General features: G+C 39.7%; 1 protein-coding gene across 2 annotated transcripts; it reads right to left on the bottom strand.

Moving 5' to 3' along the window:
- Nucleotides 1-1,833: 1,833 nt before the first annotated feature.
- Nucleotides 1,834-20,560, bottom strand: sh3gl1b (SH3-domain GRB2-like 1b). 2 transcript variants are annotated; one of them, XM_028587900.1, is made up of 9 exons: nucleotides 20,150-20,560; nucleotides 14,565-14,633; nucleotides 13,642-13,714; nucleotides 13,410-13,553; nucleotides 12,954-13,087; nucleotides 12,701-12,859; nucleotides 10,400-10,503; nucleotides 8,891-9,024; nucleotides 1,834-3,778 (listed from the first exon to the last, which is right to left on the bottom strand). In XM_028587900.1, exons 1-9 carry the CDS (start codon nucleotides 20,192-20,194, stop codon nucleotides 3,585-3,587), a joined length of 1,056 nt encoding a protein of 351 aa, XP_028443701.1. In that variant the 5' UTR covers nucleotides 20,195-20,560; the 3' UTR covers nucleotides 1,834-3,584. The 2 variants fall into 2 exon arrangements, with proteins under 2 accessions (XP_028443701.1, XP_028443702.1); XM_028587901.1 differs by lacking the exon at nucleotides 1,834-3,778 and adding an exon at nucleotides 6,848-7,181.
- Nucleotides 20,561-22,555: the final 1,995 nt, after the last annotated feature.

Genomic DNA, 22,555 nt, shown 5'->3' with positions numbered 1-22,555 from the left:
CAGAGTTCTGAAACATAAGATGTTCTTGGAACCAAACAGAGGACAGGGAGGCATTGTGCTTCATGAACGCATCCCTTAGAAATTACAGCAGAAACTCCTCTTCTTCTGTTAAGGCGATGAAATTAGGGTTTGGTTTTAACATTTTTTTCAGTCGGAATCTAGAATCAAAATCGTATTTAATCTGAATCCTTTCAAACCTCTTAGCGAAAACAGCGTTTCCTTTAGGCTTTTTTTTTTTTTTTTATCAGTGGGGGCAGGTCTGTCCGAACAACAACCAATTTGTTTTTTGACGCCTTTTTTTCAGTTTGTTTTTGCTTTTTCCAACGTTTTAAATTGTTAAATTTTTCTTCTGCACATATTCAGCGCTTATTTCTACGTCCCATATTTTCTGATATAAAACAAAAATTGAAAACGGGTCAGTGTGACCCGAAGTCAACACCAGGGTTAACATCTACAACAGGTCTACACTTGGAGGAGCTGGTCGTTTAATAGTCGACTCTGAAGAAAGCGAACATTTTGACAATAGTTCTACATCAACACAACAGTATGTGGAGTTAAACTGGACGGGCCCAATAACCTCGGAGTAGTTCTACTTGTTGTTAAATTGCAACGTGAGTCGGCAGGATCATTTAAAAGGCAACGTGTTTTGTACAGCCCTATTTCTCATACCGCAGTGGCAGAAATGTTGCCATGGTGGGCCGCCACTACAAAATCAACATAGAGGAAACACTGGCTAACCTATATAGGTGTTTAACTTTATAAATTGACAAAAATTAAAAAATATCTAAATTGTAATATTTCAAATTGTATGAATAAAAAATGTATGGTTATGAGCATTTTGTGCATAACGCCAGAGTAATATTTCCTCGATGTCAGAATATCTCCCTATTAATACGCAACAATGACACTTTTTCTTTTCTTTTTTTCTTTATTGTAAGAATGGGAGGGGTGGGGGTGGGGGGGGACGACAAGAAAGAAGCACATACAAACACGTTTATAATAAAAGGCAAAATATTGCGGTTAAGTTCTGTACTCATACCACAAGTAAAAAGGCAATTTAAATCTAAAGACATACATGGTGTAACAACATACAAGGTGTAATATAGGACTACATGCAAATATTAATTTAAATGTTTTAAGGTCTTGTATATAAAAAACAATACTATAGAGAGCCAGAATGATGTAATGCTGTTCAAAGGAGCATTTAAGACTGATTAAACAAATACATAGCCCTTAAAACATGGATTAAAATCTTAAAAAAAAAAAAAAAAAGTTTCCGCTGGTGGTCTGCTGATAAACTTCACATTAGTCCAAACAACAACACATGTCCACAAAAACTGCCTGTAGTGTCAGAACTGTGCAGAAACGTGCACACATACAGTTCATCTTTACACAGGAAAGTGCCAACGGCTGAAAATGAAAACCAAAAGTAGGAAAAGACATTTTGGACATTATTCTTAAGGAGCTGGGTTAGGTTTTGGTTGTTGGGATTAGTTGTGGTACTTTTCTCCTTGCTTTTCCAAAAGGCACTAAAACAAACAAAGCTAGCTAGGACTTGTTGATAACCAGGTGATCCAGACAGCACCTTCTACAGTCCTTTGACTTTGCCCTGAACTTGATACAAGCACTGAAATGTAGTAAGATCAGAGATGTAAACATATTAGACAAGGGAATCACAAACGGATACAAAGAGGGGAAATGTAGCAGAAGGTAACATACTGCAAACAGTAAAGGATTACACATTTTTCATTTACAATTAAAACTTTTTTTTTTTCCAGACAATTCAAAATCAGCTGGACCGACCACACGTGTTTGGTAAGGATTCGTGTTTGGTAACAAAAGTTCTCCAAAGTAGTCAAAAAGGACAACAGCTTACAATTATTTTTTTTCCCTTCACGTTTTTCCCTTTCACTCCAGGTCTTTCCCTCATACTATGAGGTGTATATTGGATTATACTCCACCTGCGTGGGGGAGGGGGGGGACCTTTTCTTTTAACAGAGTCACTAAACAGGAACGTTGGCTCGACGTACTAACAAATGAATCCAATCGGGGCCATTGGGAAGCATCGGAATCACAGGTTCAGAATATGTGTCAAAGCACAGATGAATTTTCACATTCTCAAAAGACACGACACGGACACAGCGGGACACATAGCGATGAAGATGAAAGATTGAGTCGCTGCCAGCAGCGTCATCTATTCAGCCACTGCATGGAGATAACAGGCGCCTAAAACGGCTCAAAAACCAAATAAAAAAAGGGAAAAGGCTTTAACATGCTGAGAGAGACAAACGGGCCCCCCAAAAAACTAAATGAATATATAGGTCTATGTTACAGAATAGTTAGCAGTTTAACAAACAGGCGCAACCAAGCGATATGTTTCTATTGCATCTTATAAAGACTTTTTGGCTCCGTCTCCTCTTTTGAACAGACTTGCAACTAAACAACTAATCATCCTGCACGTCTACACGACAAACACACGCGTGCCTTGAGTGACAAAAAGGTGCAACGTCTGCATTTAACTTTGGGTCTGTGTGTGATGGTGGAGTACGTCTGTCACACACACACACACACGTCAATCTCATTTGAGGACCAAGGTGCATTACAACATTTACTCACATATTCAGTAAGCAGTTCAACTTCTTTTAAAACTACTGTAGTAGGGTTGATAGAGACAACATCAAATACTGAAACCATATAAGGGAACCACTGTATCAGGCCTGTTGTATTCTGAAGCAATCATGGTAGCACAGCTTAGACACAGAGCTTTAAAAAGAGCTTTACAAAATAGGCCCACACCTGAAAACAATCAAAATCACAAATCGGAGGCTAATTTCGTCATCAATTTTGTTTCTCATTAAAAATATGAATGCAATATTTTTTCCTTTTTAGATGCAACTAGCTAAAACTACATTTCTAGTCGTGTGTAGTTCCATTTATTTATTTATTTATTTTTTTGTAAAAGCAATCCTCAGTCTCGCCAGCAGGTGGCATCAAGAGATAAGCTCCAGTCCAAATAAAGTTTTGAAATAAGGAAAATAATCAGTCAAGTTCCGCATGCCGTGTACTGTGAGGTTTGAGTTGGGCTCTTCAGTCTGAAAACGGACTGTTAGTTGGGTGACCAACCTGAGTTTTAGACAGACTGCAGTCACACAAAAAGGATGACATGATACGTGTCACCATCATCACAATCACCCGATTTAATACAAGTTATCTTTACGATATCAGTAATTTGTGGTTAAAGACAAATATTGCTTATAAAAACTTGTCATCTGTTAGTCCTCAGGAAATGTTTCTGACTGCCAGATGACAGACGATGACATTTTGTGTCCATTTAATAACATCTTTTTACCTTTTTGGTGGAACAGGTTGACATTCTGGTCTGGACTTTGAAATGTGACCATCTCCTCCAGAACTCCAGATGACAAAAAAAGTGCTCGTCTGTGATGCTGACGTTGGAGCTGAAGGTGAAAGTGAATATTCATCCCTTGGCTTCGCTAGCCTCCCTCTCTAATAATTCTACTTGTTCTCTCCTCCTCCTCCTCCTCTCCATCAGTCTCCTCCTTAGCTCTCCTGCTCTCTTTATATTAGTGTGGCAGTGGGACCAGAACCTCAACATAGTTGAGAGGGAAGAATCCCGACTGGCTGTTGAGCATGCCCTCGTACCAGTTCTCGTCAATCTGATTGGTCAGGGTGATGATGTCGCCCTCGCGAAAGCCCAGCTCTCCCTCGTTCTCCGGCTCAAAGTCGTACAGCGCCTTACAGCTCGGCTGCTCCGGGGCTGAGAAGACACAAGGAAGGAGAGGAAGAATGAGGAAGATGAGGGGGGAAAGGAGCAAAGCTCATTCTCATGTCACACTGCACGCCTTAAAAAGGTACACTGTGTAGGAATTTCTCCCATCTAGCGGTGAAATTGTATTTTGCATTCAAACGAATAGTGCTCTGTAGCACCTCGCTTTTTCAAATGCGTGTAGCCGTTATGTACCAGGAAGCTATGACAACATGTATTCCAATCTTCGGTTAGACAGGTAGACTAGTGCTTTATGTCCCTCTCAAGGGTTAGACAGGTAGACTAGTGCTTTATGTCCCTCTCAGCGGTTAGACAGGTAGACTAGTGCTTTATGTCCCTCTCAGACAGGTAGACTAGTGCTTTATGTCCCTCTCAGCGGTTAGACAGGTAGACTAGTGCTTTATGTCCCTCTCAGCGGTTAGACAGGTAGACTAGTGCTTTATGTCCCTCTCAGCGGTTAGACAGGTAGACTACTGCTTTATGTCCCTCTCAGCGGTTAGACAGGTAGACTACTGCTTTATGTCCCTCTCAGCGGTTAGACAGGTAGACTACTGCTTTATGTCCCTCTCAGCGGTTAGACAGGTAGACTACTGCTTTATGTCCCTCTCAGCGATTACAGTTTTTCAAAACGGAGGAACGACATGGAAGCCTCCTTGGACTTGCCCTTCCAACGTAAACACAGATAAGAACTTCTTCGCTTACGAGGATAAGTCAGATCATTGGCAGAGGTCATTTTACACCAATGAGGACATATTTATGAATGATAAAAACACTTAAAATACTACACAGTGTACCTTTAAACATGTAAGCTACTGCAGGGTTCAACAATAAGGCTTGCCCGATGGACCGGGGCAAGTAAAACGCCACGTCGGGCAAGTAAATAAAACAACCCTTGCCTGTCCGGGCGACGTTATCGGCTTGCATCGGAGAATGCTTGTTGATTGATTTGATGTGTATGTGCCATTGGCCAGTCAAGAACTGAGTTGGTGCTTGATGCTTTTGACATTTTTTTTTTATGCTTTTGATGCTTTCAATGTTTGTTTTTCTCATCATTTGACTTTCTTTTTTTTTATTTGATGCTTTTTTTATGCTTTCTCCAGCGTATTTGTTCACGCCGTTGTTTTACACTTTTTAAGAAAATGGTTTTATTTAGATTTTTTTTTTTAAGTTTTTGATGCTTTTTGACATTTTTTTTTTTTTCTCAACGCTTTTGATGAAAACAAGCAATTTGCCTTGGGGCAAGTAGAATTTGTTTTCACTTGCCCGACCGGACAAGTGAAAAAAAAACCTTAACGTGGAACCCTGTACTGTATACTGTGATTCATACTTGTTTATATAGGTTAGTATAGCATTAGCATGGTGCAGTCAGATCAGCTTAAACACAGCATTGCTAACAAGCTCAAGAGTGCTGTCAAGTTGAAACCACAACATCCTCAGACACCATCGTTTTCGTCCATCTATCCCTTTCTCTGTGACCTCACATAGATCAGCACACAAGACAAACTAGGCTGTTTTGTCCCTAAACAATTTTCTCATTGTATCAAGTTTACCCCACAGAGTGCTGGGCAGGCTAGAGACGGGGAAAGCTTTGGTCACTCATTCTGTTTTACTCCAGACTGTATCAGTTTACAGAGGCAGAAAAAATAAGAATATAGAGACTTCATCGAATAGAACCAACTCTGAAGCAACCAAATCTAAAAGGTAGGTTGTATTAGAATAAATGCCAATTAGTAACGAAGTTCTCTCTTTAAAAAGTCTAACAAGCATTTTGATAAACTGACAAATGCTGCTAATACTGCTTCCTCTTACCAGGACCACCTATGACAGAAAGGTTAAAACATAGATTAATAAATGTATTTATGAACAACTATTGCTGGTGCTACTATAAACGCCACATCTTAAAGTGCTCATATTATGCTTTTTGGCTTTTTCCCTTTCCTTCATTGTGTTGTATAGCTTTTTTTGTGCATGTTATAGGTTTACAAAGTAAAAAAGACCAAAGTCCACCCCAAAGGGACTTACCATCTCCAATAGAAAACTGTTCACAAACTGCTCCAAACAGCTTGATTGTATTCCAGCCTTTACTCATGAACGCTCGTCACTTTGTAACACACGTTATAATGCTCACCTAGCTGCTAGCGTGGCGCTCCCTCATGCTCTGCTTCTGACTGGCTTATAGTACCTACCTAGGTACTGAGCATGTGCAACTCCCAACAAAGATAGGAACAGAAGTGAGATGTCTCACTCTGTAGCTAAAACAGAGAGCTCAACACACAGGGTGAAAAGAGGAGCTGCAGCAATGTGCAGTACAACAAAAAATATGGTGTTTTTTGAAAATTAAACCATGTAAACCTATTCTGGTTCAACCTTTAAATACAATGATGAACCTGAAAATGAGCATAATATGAGCACTTTAAAGCTGCAATGAAAGCAGGAAAGGAAAGTAGGAAATTAATTAGTGATTCCAAAAAAAGCGGTTTCTCCTCAATATCAGTATGTGCTGCTACACTGAATGCAGCAAGCTGCTCCAATGTCAAATTAGCGCTACTCTGTATAGTCCCCAAGTTAATGGGTTAAAAATAACACAAAAAACACTCTGCAATGTGGTGGCGGAACATAAAAACTGTTAGAGCAAACTACTTACATACTATAGTAGTTTGTAATAAAAAGGTGGGTGATAACTAAATGCGCTCCATTTAAGAACTTACATCTACACTTTGTGTTGTGCAATAAATAAATAAATATTGCTTAATTCAAACAGCTTACAGGTGGCAGTACTACTCTTTATAACAACAACACCAATTCTGATTCTGACATATTCTGATAATTAATAACTCATTTTAATTATATATGTTCTATTCTATGTTTCCTGCATGTTAGTTAATACTGCCATTGGCCAAAGCACTGGCTTCATAACTTACTAATATAGTAATACTAATAGCAGTAATATTTATTAATATAGCATGTATTACAACAAAAGGGGTAGTTAGGAAGTTTGTCCCTCAAATCAGTTATACCTGGACTATTCTTTTAGGATATGTTCAAAAGCTGCATGTTTAAGTTAACTGTGGACCATGTCAGTGGTTGCAGAGGTGTTAAGAACATTTATAAGTCAGGCTGCAGTATGTTGACTAGAGGATGTGGATCTCATACAAAACCACATTCATGCAGTCAGAGTATATGTGCACCAAAAACCACCAATTATGTGTCAAACCTGTGAGAACTAACTTGTATCCTACTTCCTACATTTCACACCAGAAGTTGCGCAAGCACACCGGACCATTTCAACACCACAAGAATTGCGAGGACAGAGGAAAAAAAACGGCCCGCACAATCTGTGACTCACACAATCTGGGATTCCGAAAGGACATTGTGGCCAAGTGAAAAGACGGCTCTGATGATATCACAGGAAAGAGGAACAAGGTCAGTTGGAGAAAGGCCAGCCGGATGACAGGGCTGGACCCCCCCACCCCAATGCAGAAACAGACATCCCTTTTCTCATGGTTAACGACAAACATTTAGTGCATGCCACAGTTTGCCCAGTCTCAATAAGAAAAAAAGACAATTTGTTTCACATATCCGTGCTCAATGGGACTGATTGGTTGCAGGTCCTGAGCAGTCATGTTGGCAATGCAGAGTTTTTTTCCAGTTTAGTTTGCATGTGATTTCTAAGGAGTGTGTTCACTCCCAGGCACGCTACTTTGGCTTAGTCCATCTTGTGTTTTTGTAGAAACAGCTGAATGTTTTTTTGCTGAAGGAACTCTGGTATGGCAGCTCGTTTCCACACATCCTAGGCCTTTCGTGTGGCGCTGAGAGTAACGTAAGCATGAATACAAAGATAGATTCCCCCAAAGAGAGTTTATACTTCTTTCTCTACTATATCCACGACGTTCCACTACCGGAATTGCTCCGACGGAAATTCTGGCAGATTTCATTCATTTAGGCCGGATATCCGACCTTGGGCTTTCTTTTCTGTTGACATTTTAAACTCTGGTCGATATGAGGACTGTGGTTAACCTTTTCTCAGATCTCTGCAGGGTAAATCCACACAGCTAACTAGACTATCTGTCCAATCTGAGTTTTCTGTTGCACGACTAAAACCAACCTTTGAACGTACACACGTTCCACCAAAACAAGTTCCGGCTTCCCGAGGCTATTTTGCAGAGGCACCGTCGCTCTGTCGGGCGCTTAGCACCGCCCATGACGATTGTGATTGGTTTTAAAGAAAATGCCAATAAACCAGAGCACATTTTTCTCCCATGCTGGAATGCTGTGTGGACTCGCCAGACCCTCCTCCGCAGCGCTGTGGACGATGGTCTGGCAATGCGAGACTAATAATTCTTAAAGGATAATTCCAGCGCAAAACAAACCTAGGGGTTATTAACAGATGTGTACCTAGTCGATCGTTCTCTGGGACATGTTTTCATGCTAACCCAATGCGTTTGTAGCTTGAAAGAAGCTAGCGCTGACCGCTGAGTAGCTTACAACGCTAGTATTCGGGGCACAGGGAAAGTAAAAACAAATCGCTATTTATACCACTAAAAAGGCTCAAAATATCACCACACTTCAACGGTAGCATAATGAGGGTCCCTAAATGTTAACCGAAGCATTGAGAACTTTGTAAATGTACAGACAGTTTATTGAAAAGATTATAAAAACACTCGCGTTCATGTTGACATGCGGCCGCCGTCTTGAAAACCAGTCATGACTTACAGCTGGCGATGCAAACTACAATCAAAAGCAATTTGCTCAATATATCTGAAATAATGATTTTTATGTTGGTTGTAAGAAAATAACAGCAGAAAACTGCACTTCAAAATGTAACGGTCATTCTTTCTTTTTGTAGTGGTGCCTTCTATATTCAATTCAATCTTCAATTTGTTTAATAAAAGAATGTTGGAAATGATTTCCTTTCATTTATTTTAAATTCAACAAGTAATTAGTTGTATTTTAGCAGAATACTGAAATCTGCAGAACTGAGTAACTTTAAGTACACTGTTGATGTAGCGCAAGTAATATTGTTATCGCGATATTCAACAACATTATCACATATTTTCCTCATACAGTGCAGCCCTATGTTAGACCCCATCAGCGGTTTCTTACCTGAGTTGCGTGAAGGAGGAGGAGCCGTTGAGGTTGAGTAGCCGCCATTTGAAGGGTTGTCGTCTCCGAAGTCAAAGATAGGTTTGGGTTTAGGTGTGTATTCACGTCTTGGTCGAGTCTGAGCATCAATCATCCTATTCAAAAAGATTGGAAAAGTTTAATTTTTCTGAACCTCCACAACAAATGCAGTATGATGTTTGAAGTTACTGTGCTCGAAGCAGAAAGCTGCACAGACAGATGTACTACACAGAACAGGGCTCCAGACTAACTTTTTTCACTAGGAGCACAGTGGCCCCCAACTGAAAATTTTAGGGGCACAACCAGAAAATTTAGGGGCACACACCGTAAATCAACATGCTAACAAAATATTCACATTTCTACTACTTTCCACTGTACTGTATTTAAAAAAATGCCATAGTAGTTTCTTGTCTTCACAATAATTACAATGTGCTGTTTCAAATTCAGTGTCATATTGTACTGTGCACTTTTGAAAATGCAACATAGAAGGTAAATCGACAGCACCATCGCTGTCATGACAGTACGCATATGAAAAAAATATACCATACATTCAGAATAAAAAAAGTGCTTAGTAACAAAGTGCTTAGTAACCTTTCGGTCATTTCACAGTTAAAAACAATACTTAACAAATGTACATTAGGGGCACTGGCCAATAACGTTCCACTAGAACAAGTAGGCCTAACAACTTGTGCCTTTACTCGCTCCCCCTTAGAGCAGATCCTCCTGTGTTAAATTTCAACATCATATCTGCCTCATCTGTGCTCTGATTTATAGCCTCTTGTCTTCTAAAAGCAACCAGCAGTGGCACTGCTTTTTCATTTATTAACATGTCATGGCATACTCTATGCTTGAGGCTAAGATTGTGTTTAACTAGTGTATTGTGTTTAAACTGCGATGTGCCTGCACTGTTGGCAAACTTTGTGTTCCCCGCAGTTCTGGGGTAGCGACTGCAACATTCGCAGTTCATGGAGTTTGTCTCCTTACACTACCTCAACCAGCTGAATTCTCGCAGCCAGTCTTCCCGAAAATGGTGGGTTCTGGCCTTTTTCGCCACACAAACCTCTGACTCTGAATCATCATCCGACTGGGACACTGTAGACTCACTAGCACGCTGGCCGCAGGTCCGAAGAACGAGTCAATAGTTTGCTTGCTCATTGTTCAGACGCACATAGCAGATTGTGATATCTGTCTCCTTCTGTCTCCTTCCCACAGACGTTTATGCACGCTCGATTATGTCTAAGACCCTCCCCCTCCACACATTAGCCACTTAAAGTGGCCATTCCCTATTCTTCTCACACTCATTGGCCTGCCACAGATTCCGGATTCACTGACTCGCCCCTTCCACGTTTAACGTGTAAACAAAACAAAAAAAAGGGGTCAAATTTACTGGTCGCACATGTGCGACTGGATGTCAAATTCAGTCGCACACTCTCACATTTTGGAGCCCTGCAGAATGATGGTATTTGTGTGTGGTAGGTCTCATTACTGCACCTCTCTTTCAGTTTGTCAGAAAGCTCCTCCAGCACCTGCACAGCCTGTCTGTGGTACTGCAGCTGGGACTCCACCAGGGATGACAGCTGGCTCACCTGCTCTATCTGCGCACGCACACAAACGCACACGCACACACACACACACACACACACACACACACACACAAGTTCATAAAAGCCCCAGTGACAGCATGTGGGCATATACTGAATGATGATTATGAAGCTAATGTGTGATACTAAATTATTTATATTTGTTTGACCAAATAATCTTAACTCATTGTCCTTCATCTCATGCTAGTAAGTAGACCTTGAGTTTAGATCGTCAAAAATGTTTTTTCACGCTGAAATGTACAGATACATAGTATCTATAAAGTCATAGGGAACAGAATAAATATAGGCTTTATGTAGAGAAGAAAAAGGAAATATGGAACAGACAGACTTCCTCCAGGTAGTACTGGTCATACTCACACCTTCATAATATATAATATAATTGCAATATTACAGTTTTTTTTCGATTGCTAAACAACAGTGGGCACAACTGGAGTCACATGTGCAAAACTCTAACTACAGTCTGCACAGAACTCTAGTTAGTTTTTCATTGCTTGAACACAGTTTTCAAAACTCTACACACTTATCCCATGACTTTAACCACAACGTGCACAACACTGTAGATTTACAGCACTTTGTTCAAATGCTAACACACTGCTGTCAAAACTGCTAACCACACATTCAAAACAGAATAGATGTCAGTCTGGTGCCTATCAAACACTGCTGATTGCAATTTTAGCTGAAAGCCTAAGCAGGTGTCTTATTTTAGACTAGTTAGTGAACATATATACGGTATTTATACAGAGAAAGCTCAGAAAGCCTTTTTTTGTATACAAACACCAAATAAGAATGAAACAATTATACACTGTACCGTTTGACAGAAACAGGTAAAAGAGCAAAGATACCAACATGTCCAGGTAAGATGTCTGAGGTTATGTACACAGCTATAAAAAAAGTGAAAAACACTATCTTTACAATAGTAAAACTGTGTTCTTACTGTTTTTTAGAAAGTAATGGCGATGAAAGCAATAGAAACACCACATTCATTTTTATTTAGAGATGATGCAGACATCCAATGTGATGAAGAAAACTTACCACATGATGCTGGAGAAAGGCAGGATTAGTCACACTATTCTTTGGTACTGTTACGTGTGTACCTTTAGTTTTTTTCCCCAGTAATTCCATAAATTACTAGAGACAAAATACTTTATTGAAGAAAACTGCTGATTTTCATTCCTTCTTTTTACCTTATGTAAAAATTGGTATGCTATACAATCTATATTTTTTCCTTAAATAAACTATTGAGTAGTGTCAAGTCACTCAAATTGTTCAAACTGTAAAGATGAAAAAGTTTGTAATTTCTGTATTGGTGTGTTCTGAGTGACAGTGTGTGTTATCTCAGTGAGGCTTGTGCATAGTGTTTGGCTGCACTGAGCCTGTTTTGCGGGTGATGTGAACTGTTTAGCTCAGGGGACTGTTGGTAGTGCAGACTGTAGTTTGAGTTTTGCACATGTGACTCCAGTTGTGCCCACTGTCGTTTAGCAATCGGAAAAAACTGTAAAACTAAAACCATCAACTGCTGTGGTATAGCAAAACCCACAAATCAATGTAGACATACTGTACATGCCCTCAGGTATATGCTCTAAGCTGTTTTGTTCTAATATGCCTCCCCACCTACAGGTGTGCACACCTTCAGTTATGTACAGGGCAAACAGAAACCTAAATAGTGATTAAATGTTAAGTGCGGCTATTTAAAAAAAATGCTTATCTGCAGTGTGAGTATTGCCTGAACCTATTTACAGGTGTAACTATTGGCGTGTTTGTCCTGTGGGTGTGTATTGAACAGTGAAGGAACGGATATGCCAATCTACATCACAAGAAGGCCTAGGCTGAAAACAACTGTACCTGTCCTTTGAAATATTTTCATTAATATGCTGTTTGTAATAGATTGTTATATTAATGTAGGGACCTAAAATCAGTATTTTTAGATTGTATATTTGAGGTATGTCAATTTTTCCCCAGTGTTCAAAGTGGTTAAATGAAACAAATGCTGTGTTACGTATGACTAGGTTTCACCCAACAGAAGCTAGTTTTATTTTAGCCGAAGAATAACAGAAGAACCCCTGTCCTTTGAATGTAGTTACCCTTTTTATTTTAAAAATAGACTGCACAGAGGCAGGATCAGGCTCAAAATTATGCTTCACTAACACCACACACTTGAACTGTAAAAAAATAAAATAAAATCAGTCCTCACGTCAGTCTCCAGCAGGTTGTACATGCTCGTCTCGGCCACTTCCTTAGACTCATGAAACTTCTCCAGGGCCTGTCGAACCTCCTCATCTGGGATCTTACCCTGACGCTTTTTCTTGTAATCGTAGTCCAAGCGGCGGCCTTCCAGCTTCTTCAGGTGATGCTGAGGTGGTAAGAGCCACAGTTAGTTTAGGAAGGGGCACAGGAGTCCTCACGTGCCTCAAGTTCAATTTGAAGAAATGAGGTTGTCAACGTACCTGTATCTCTCGGAGGTCCTTGTCACAGAGCCCTTGCAATGGATCAATGAAGTTCTGTTTGACGTCGATATCTAGAGAGTCTTTGACTTCTGCCAATCTCTTCATGGCCTCTCCAACATCTACCAGCGCTCCGCCTGAGCCACACAGACAGAGAGTATTCCCTTAGCGACATATCAGATTTGAAGTGTAGCACCACAGAATCAAATCATCAAATCAGACCACACATAAAGTAACAGATGGTATCAAACTAAACCACACACACACAGACACAAATACAATACTTAAAATAGTCAAAAAGCATTTTCAAAGCACTGTAAACAGTGTGGGTGCAATCTATCAGTCGGCATACCACACATACACACACAAACAAACCCCATCATTCCAGTGCTAGAAATGAACTAAAACCCCAATACACACACACAGACACACACACAAACACACACACACGCATCTTACCAAAGTTAGTCTCCTCTCCGAGCTCCCTTCCATACTTGCTCATACATTCTCCTAGCAGCCCCTCGGCCTGAGGGTAGCCTGGGTTCTTCACCTGACCGCGGATCTTAGACATGGTGTTCAACATGGATAGTTTGGCCCGTGATGCTGCAGAAGGAAGATGAAAAGAAAAAAAAATGTCATCACAGAGTTTAAGCAGTTTAAATACATGCATGTAAACATGTTTTCTCCTCACCTGGGTTGGGCTGAAGGTACTCTGATGTTTTGGAGATAACCTCCACTACCGCTTTACTGGTCACATCTACTTTCTACAAAATACAGCAAGCACACATACATCAGAAGTATACAACAGAGCGACTGTAACACACGACTAACATTAAATAGTGACAGGCAAATGAGGTGTGCTTTTGTTAACAATTGCTTGCTCATAGGTTCATACACACAGTTAAACGTGTTTTTAAAATACAGTGAGCTTTTTCATTCCAATCCAGTTTGGAATATAGTTTATGTTATGTGTATTATAGTGACATGCACCTAAACAGGCTGGTCTCTAGTGCTTTCTTATGCACCTAAAATATCCTTTTGTATTGGACAAAATTTCTGTTTTTTACGATGAATGACATCAAAAATATAAACTAGGGCTACAATTTACAATTATTTTAATAATGTTTATTTTCTGGATTGATCAAATAAAAAGTTTAGTCTATAACATGTCAGAAAATAGTTTTCCAAGAGCCCAATGGGACATCTACAAATTGCCTGTTTTGTCTGTCTAACAGTCCAAAACACAAAGAATATTCAATTCACTACCATTTATGAAGACTAAGAAAACCAGCAAATATTCACATTTGAGACATGAATGGAATGAAATGGCATTTTGGCATTTTTGCTTGAGAAGTTAATCAATTGTCAAAATGTTGCTAGATGATTTGTTGTTTTTAATGTCTGTTTTTTGATGTCTGTTTTACAGGGCTTTATAAACTTTGAGGTCAGAATTTTTTCTCAACCAACAGAGTGTATGGCTTTAAATGGGGCGTAAACATCAAGCATGGAAGTTCCACAGAAACAGCACAGCTGTGGTGTGTAAAACCAACCAGGCCTACAGCTTTGGCCAAAGATGTTGCTCTTTGAAAGACCACAGAAAGATGCCTCTCTTACCCGTTCCAAGTCCCTGAAGTCATCATCTAGTTTAGTTCCTTCAGCACCCCCAACTTTCTCACTTACCATCTAGAGGGGGAGATAGACAGAAAGAGAGGGCGAGCGAGAGAGAGAGAGAGAGAGAGAGAGAGGAGAAAGGGGGAGGAAAGACAGTAAGACTAATTAATTAATGCTGCTCATAAGGTTTTCATTTGAGTGGGGAAACAAGCATGAGCTCAGCGTTAGTTCACACATGCCTTCTCTGTGTAGATAATGCAATAATGAACATTTCGTTTAGCGAAATGTCCGTGTGGAGCACTGTGTTGTACAAATCCTACATGTAACCCAACTCCTCAGGTGACTTTAACATAGGAATTACAAATAAAAGAAGCACATAAAGAACCCCAACACCAGCAGTGTTATACAATCCTTTTGGCGTATTACACTTCGCAGGGTGAAGAAATGTTGGACCAGCTTATGGTTTCTTTTATTTCAATAAAGACAATATGCTAGAACATGAGTAGACTAAAACATGTTGAATGAAAGCATTTGTATTTTCCAAGTGAGATCTCTCAGCATGTTTTTAGGCCACAGACAAAAGTCTAAGAAACGGAAAACAGTCCCTTTCCTGTGCATGTACAGTGAAGTGTTTCTGTACATCCTTCTTGGCTAATTCCTTAATTCGGGAGCCGGATTTTGTGATTTCTTTTTTCAGAGACAAACTGTCATTCACAGAGAATTGAAAAAATTAATTAAACCGTGGCTACATGGCTCCATATCTGAGTCTCTCGAAGTGGAATGGGCAGAAAAACAACCCCCATCACCATCAGCAAGATAATAAAAATGGCATGACGCACGCAGCAAAGGTCCTTGGTTGCAGAGTAACGTGTAGACCCATTCTGCAAAGACAAAAGTGGACCACAACATCTACTTTTACTTCGATGTATGCCATGAGTTCAGACAAAATGGCGAACACTTTTTGATCTTGTGCGTTTAAGTTTTGAGGGAGGTTGTAACAACCCTGATGTTAATATTTAATTGTTCCGCCCACAGTACTAACAGAGGGAGCTTTTAAACAGCCTGGACAGTTAATGAAAGACAACAAAAAAAGGTCCTGAAAGAGGGATAAATCATTTAGAACTGCATTAGATTTCATTCTCTTTTACACACTTTTACACAGTACTTGTTCCTAAAGATTTTGCATATCAACAATAGAAGTGATTCTTTTTTACAATTCATTAGTTTTTTTTAGACAACTGTATAGTTGTAGGATCAGGCCTATACAACATAGGCATGAATAATTCAGCGCAATCCTCCTGTAACCTTTACAAATGATCTTTTCTGGTCTGAACTGGTTTATCAGAAGTAGTTAATCCTTTGTAAAAGATGAAAAGATACCATTTTCCTTTCCTTATTCAAATTCGCTCATCTTTGATAGAGCAACAGCAGTTTGAGTCATTTCCCATGTGACTCGAGCAGTTTGTGATTACTGAAATTACTAGGACTTTCTGGAGAAAAGCTTCTAACACTATTATGATTGGTGAGTCAACAGTAGAGTTCGATATGTAGTCACAAAGGTTTACATCAAAGCTATACAGATATCTTAATTATGGTTTTGTTTATCTACTACCTGTTCTAACAAACATTTTATTTAAACATAATTGTTAGTCCTTCCCCAGCAGCTGCTGGCAGACCTAATAGTGTGGGATCTTCGAGTTATACTGCTGAATCTCTGCTGTATGCGGTAAGCACATGACAGAGGGTCTCGGGGATTCAGGTCACAAGTAAAAATACAGCCTCAACTCTCCTTAGCATTTGACTCCCTACCTCAGAGTTAAAACTGCAGTCTACAGTCCTACATTTCTGTTATCTTATATTTTTCCTGACACCCTATTCTGGCTTAGAAGACTTTTATAGCCGAGACACACCAACCAGGCGGCCGACCGTCGACAGAAAAGCCAGTCGGAATGATCAGTCGGGTCCCCGAGGTCCAAAAAACTGCCTCGGAACACACTGAGGCGACGCCGACTTGAGAAACGTAATACGTCTCCATAGCAGCAGGCGGCGCTACTCTGTATTGTTGCCCAAGAAATAAAAACCGGCAACTGATTGGACGAACGCGTCACATGGGTTTGTTTTCTCCGGAAATTCAAAGGCAGACTGTCACGGCGGCTCGTTCAGAATACGATCTCATATTGTACTAAAATATTTTACTGAAACATGTTTCTGAAAACATTTTAAGCGAGAAATAGGCCACGCAGCTGCTGAATCTGTCTTCATTTCAGCTCAACAAAGGTCAGCTTAAAAGATTTTCGTCAGATTTTGAGAGACTCTAGTCAGGCTCATTCCGCTCGCCATTTCCGGGTGAGTCCCGACTGCCCTGCCTCCGACTGAACATGTCAGGTCGGCCAGAATGAAGGCCGACAGCCCCCCAGACGGACGACGGCACGGGACACACCGAACAGACTCGAGTCACTGACCTCGCCAGACTGTCCCACGGCCGATTATCGGCCCTGTGTGTCCCGGTCTTTAGGGAAGGGGAAGAGAGTAACTAAACTTGAGATCTTATAGTCTTTTCTGATTTTGGAAGTAGCAAAGTGATTCGTTAGCCACTAAGTAATGTTACAGTTTTTTTCTTCTGCTAAGGAAAACATCCAAGTTCTCATGTCATTGTAACAATATTGTTTACATGCACACAGGCTCAAAGGAATGAAGCCCAAAAACATCCACAAAAAGGTTATCATCTGGACATTTTGGTGTAAACACGCAGAGAGCTACACAGAGGGATAACAGGGATCCTTTTCATCATAATGACTGGATTTTTAAGCTACTAGTAATCAGTTAAGGGCAACTGCATTATCACAAAGCCTAGATCATGATCTTGTTCAGCTTCAGATGACTTGAAGATTGCAAGACCCAGTTGACTTATGCTGAGGCCAAATGAGAAGCAAGACAAAGAGGTGCATAGCATTTGAAAAATCAGCTGGTAAACATCAGTTGGCGGGGAAACACATTATTTTCAGTAGTTTATTTCTGCCACACAACAAACGTGTCTATTTGTTGTAGCATAACATGGTAATTGTAAAAGCCATGTGTCTGGAATACATGAAAACCAGGTCAGTGTGGTTGGAGAGCAAAGGGGGATTTAAAAATAGAGCTCTGCAACCACAGTATCTGAGCAAACCACATTTCAAGAGGGAATAATGTTATAAAAGGTGTAGGTGTGATTTTATTTGTACTTCACTTAGTGATGCCTCTTGGCGCTAAATATTTTCTAACCTCCCGGTTATTTCCAATAAATCAGTAAGCCTACAACTGCCATTTCCTCCTTCATACTCACAGGAGCCAATGGCCACAGTCTTTACCAGCACCTGTATTATGGCTCAATCGACCTTTCCAGGAGGTATTACAGTATTTTACAGACTCATAATAACTCCTTTAAATGGGAATTAATCCCAGATGAAGTATGCAACAAACTCTTTTCTTTTTATCAACATATCCGTAAACTACTCGTTCCTGCTTAAAATGTGTCTAAACACTCAATATAATGAGCATGTTAGGCCAGGAACAGTAAGGCCACGTTCAGACTGCTTGAAAAAAATAGAGTACAGCCGTTTCATTGGTTTAAATGGAGGCAATAAGTTGCATCTTCTTATGAATTATAGAGCTGATGCTTCTTCAAGGTAATGTTAAAAGTTTAAGAAGGCAGGTAAAAATAACCACAGGATATCACAATTATACTATGGCTACTTGGAGTTCTCGAATTTGGTTGGCTGGCAGGTGTATCATATTTTCTGGTAACTGAACAGGATAAGTGGACAACTCTGCACAGGTGTTTATTTGCTGTTGTTTGCACTAGTATTCAACACAAGGCAAGGGCAGCAGAAACAAGGTTTATCTACAGAGCGTGGAGCTAGTGTTACGGTGTAATAAAAAAAAAAAAGATAAATATGTTTGATATTCGCTTCGCATCAGCTGGTTGTTTGCATCTTTTTGCATCTGTGTCATCTATTACCAACAGGAAGCAGATAACTTGTTGAGTATTATCCCTTACTTAATCTTTTGATGTCCTCCATGTGAGCATAACTTTATGTTCAGCTGTAAATTTAAGCATTTGAGAACCAGAAGACTTATGAATTATTTCAGTGAGTGCATAAATAAACTTGATAAAGTGCACAAATATAGGTCAAATGCCTACTGGATTCTGTCATTTCATTGAGGAATAACAATCACTTCCACTGTGACACACTTCAGAGTGTGATGTCGTTTGCGCTGCTCTTTGAGTCTGACATTTCATGTTTTTAAGATTTAGTGTTAAGAGTAGCCTAGTTCTTAAAAAAAACAGGGAATGAGAGAGAGTAAAGGAGAAAAACAAGGATATGGAAGCTACAGGACACACAGATATCATTTCCACAGCCAACTTCCTGTATGCCTCGAGTGAAGAAAATCTGAGCTATGTCAACTGTTGTTGACTCTCATGGAGTTTTGGCAAGAAAAGCAGCTGCATTGCAGTCAAACAAAGGGAAAGGACACTCTTCCACTGCCTTCTCTGCATCATTCCTTGGGTCACTTTCTTGTCCACTAATCCACTTAATCCCCATCAAACACCTTTACTATTCACTTTCATTGCAGTCAGTACCAAGACTCCTTACATGACAGCTTCTAAATTGTGTTATTTTCCCTCACAACCAAACCGACCAGTTTTATTATACATCCATGAAACCAACAGGGATCTGAGTCTGTTCCTGACAGGAAGCTGGGTTCGGAAACCAAATGTATTTCCTGCTTAGATCAGCAGGGGTAGGAAGAAAAGAGACACAAAAAAAAATCCTTTTTAACCGTCCCCACCCAGACCTGGCCAAAATTAAAAACATGCACACCAAAGCTCAGACACTAACAGACAGTAACACTTTGGTATTTCCATGGAAGGCAGTGGCATTTCTAACGCAGTGGTATGTTAGAGGTCTCCCCTCAACTGCCCTAAATATTGATCTGCCTCACTAAACAAAAGACTAAACACAGATGTAAAATAGGTCTTCACTGCAAAGAAACATTTGAAAACTTAATGTTGACGTTACACTGCCTCAAAGAGGGAAATGGTCTTTCTCTGAGTAAACACAACTGTTAACTTAAATGTGTCAATACCTGCTCGGTTTATATTGCACCACTTTTTAGTGTATTGTCTTTATACTCAGAGAGCTCTGACTCACCCGGAGAGTCCCTGAGGCAAGCAGAGCTAGCTAATGTTTACCACAGGATGTGTACTTTCTGAATCTGAATTGGTGCAGTGCATGGTAAGGTAAAGTTAGCTTAAATACCTGTAAACCGCTAACAGTATAATAACGTTCCTTAGGACAACCTAAAGTTAATGCATAACATGTCCGAGAGGTGCTCCTTAACTTTAACGCTAGCGGTTAACAAAATAACCTTTTTACACAGTAACTTAAAGCATTTCTAACGTTAGCTTCCTGCTGTCACCACACAGTAACAGCTACATTAACAAAGCGTTAATAACATTAGACAACTATAAAACCGCTAGCTACTCATGCTAAATGAGGCTAGCCGCTACATTGACAGTCGCTAGCTAAAAGAAAGGTTTTACAAACCTGGCTGGCTTTATAAAACTGCTTCTTGAAACCCGCTACCGACATCTTGAACCCCGACTGTCTTCAACTTCCAACGAAGGTGTAAATAGGTCACGGTATAACTAAAGTTAGCGATACAGTATGTTAGAAAAGGGGCCAGCGCAAAAATTGTTTCGGAGGAATCATAGGACTGCACAGCCGTCACTCCGACACGGGACACGCCAACTGACCACGTCCACGCCGAGGCTGACTTTTCCCACTGTCACAGCAGATAACGGAACGAAATTGGCTAAATCCACCAAAATAATATTTCCCGAACTAAAAAAAAGCCGGCATTAAAAATCTAGGGCACACTTAAAGGTTATACAAAGCACCTAAATGTGCACCAGCCGCTTTGAAGAAATCAGTTTCACGAGTTAACGATGCAGGCGGGTTGTGTTAGTGCACACCGCCCCCTGCTGGATGTAGCAGGTACACAACTAACTGTCTGTCTGTCTGCTGCAGGATTTACAGGCCAGATGTTCACATCCTCAGGCAATACAGCCTTTTTATGTCTGAAGAAACTAATAAAAAAAACATTGTGGTCCCTAATTGGCAAAAATACATTAAATGAGATTAGTATATGTAGGCCTATATGATAGCTTGAAATATGAATGATTAACTATTAACTTGCTAGGGTGCCCCAGTGCATAAATAATCAGCTGGGTCACTATATTAACCCCCCTTCCTCCCACTCTCTGTCTGCCAGTTTTTTTTCTATACTGGAATACTACCTACTTGCCCAAAATTTGCTGTGCAGCACTTTGGTTAATATCATGTATCATGAATTTAAGAAAAAACCTAAAATAACTCACCATAGGGTCTTGAGTTTAGGTAATAAACAAGGAGCCATTTTAAGGCCGTCATCATGTCAGTTTATATTGTATTTTAGTCATTCATATCCTCAAACAAAATTTCAATTAAATCAGCACAAACCACTTGACACACAGTAAGCCTGGAGCTTCTGGGGCCCCAGGGCAGCTGACTGCCTTATCTGGAAACACAAACTGACGGCGAGCTTTACGAATTGTACACACAGTCTCCCTGGTTGAGTATACATTCAATGATTGACTTACTCAAGCATGTAGTTGGATCTCTGAACAGCTATTATCTACCATATAGTGGTAATAATGCACTACATGTTCTCAATACAGGGAATCCATAAATTTACTTTTATGTATGAGGACTGGAATGACAAAAACTGGTGTAAAAATGGCAAATTAAGATTTGTTTTTCCCTTTCCATAGTCTGTATGTATCATCTGACCAAATTAGAAATGTCTGAAAGGTAATAAAGTTTAAACCACAATTTATTTAAAGAACTCTGTCAAATGAAACTGTTAAATGTATTATTTCATGTGGGAATTTAGATCATCATTCATCTGTGCAAATTATTTTGGGTGCAAAATGATATGAAATATCTGGTATGTTTATATAAATAATGTGATATGTTTATGAGACATACCGTAAAGTCAAGCCACACCAACTTTTTTCTTAATTGTAAAAAGCCTTTTATTACATTCTTAAATCCACATATTGTATCACCATTGTGCAATAAAACTTTACTGTGTTCAAACCTCTTGGGCTTTATACCCATAACATACCATAAATTATTTCTTATTAAAATCTATATTGATTTAATAATAATAATCTTAAAATAGAGTGAACATATAAACAAGAATCATGACAAGAGAAACTTTTAGGGAGACATCTTTAAAAACGCTCTTTAAAAAAAATAGAATTACATCTCTCCAAGACATAAAGAACACTAAACTGATGAGAAAAGAAACAGTACACATAGGGATAAAAAATTAAGAAACAAAAGATCACAACAAAACCAACACAAGATTCAGAGATAATAATCCATCTTTTATATTTACTGTACTATGTTTACTTTTTAATCTATGACTCAAACTCAAAAAATATTGCAATAATGATATTAGACAGGGGTAAAATCTTTGATACTTCTGAAGTCAAACATTCACAAGAACATGTACTGTACACAGTGATCAAGGTTTTAAGATCTTCTATTATGGTGCCATGTGTCTTGCTAGCTATAGACGAACTGCAGACACTGAAGGACAGAGAGCCCAGCTATCTCCCTGAGTAACAACCCTAACCGGAAATGCAAGTGCAGATCTTCACTGCTGCCCGCTGGACAGCTTATAGGCCTGCAAAAACTATAAAGTATACTAAATCCTTTTAAATCAGCATGTCTAACACTCCAAACACACAAAGTATTGCACTTTGTTACAATCTGTAAGTGTCATCTGTCGGTCATCATGTCAGCTGAGAGCTGACCGGTGTATTGGCTGGCTGTATATTTGGTAAATTATAAACATTATTTGTCATGCTGCGAGGTGTTGGAGTGCTTTCGAAAATGTACAGT

This window comes from Perca flavescens, chromosome 9 (genome assembly GCF_004354835.1).
Source record: "Perca flavescens isolate YP-PL-M2 chromosome 9, PFLA_1.0, whole genome shotgun sequence".
In the NCBI taxonomy this organism is placed as follows: Eukaryota; Metazoa; Chordata; class Actinopteri; order Perciformes; family Percidae; genus Perca; species Perca flavescens.
This window is presented reverse-complemented; position numbering and strand designations above follow the sequence as displayed.

Bases quoted from the DNA above. Each gene is read 5' to 3' on its own strand.
- sh3gl1b (XM_028587900.1), bottom strand. From the start codon at position 20,194: ATGTCGGTAGCGGGTTTCAAGAAGCAGTTTTATAAAGCCAGCCAG. The intron at 14,634-20,149 runs GTTTGTAAAACC...CTCCCCCTCTAG, and splicing joins AGTTTTATAAAGCCAGCCAG to ATGGTAAGTGAGAAAGTTGG. The intron at 9,025-10,399 runs GTGCAGTAATGA...CTTTTTGAATAG, and splicing joins TCTGACAAACTGAAAGAGAG to GATGATTGATGCTCAGACTC.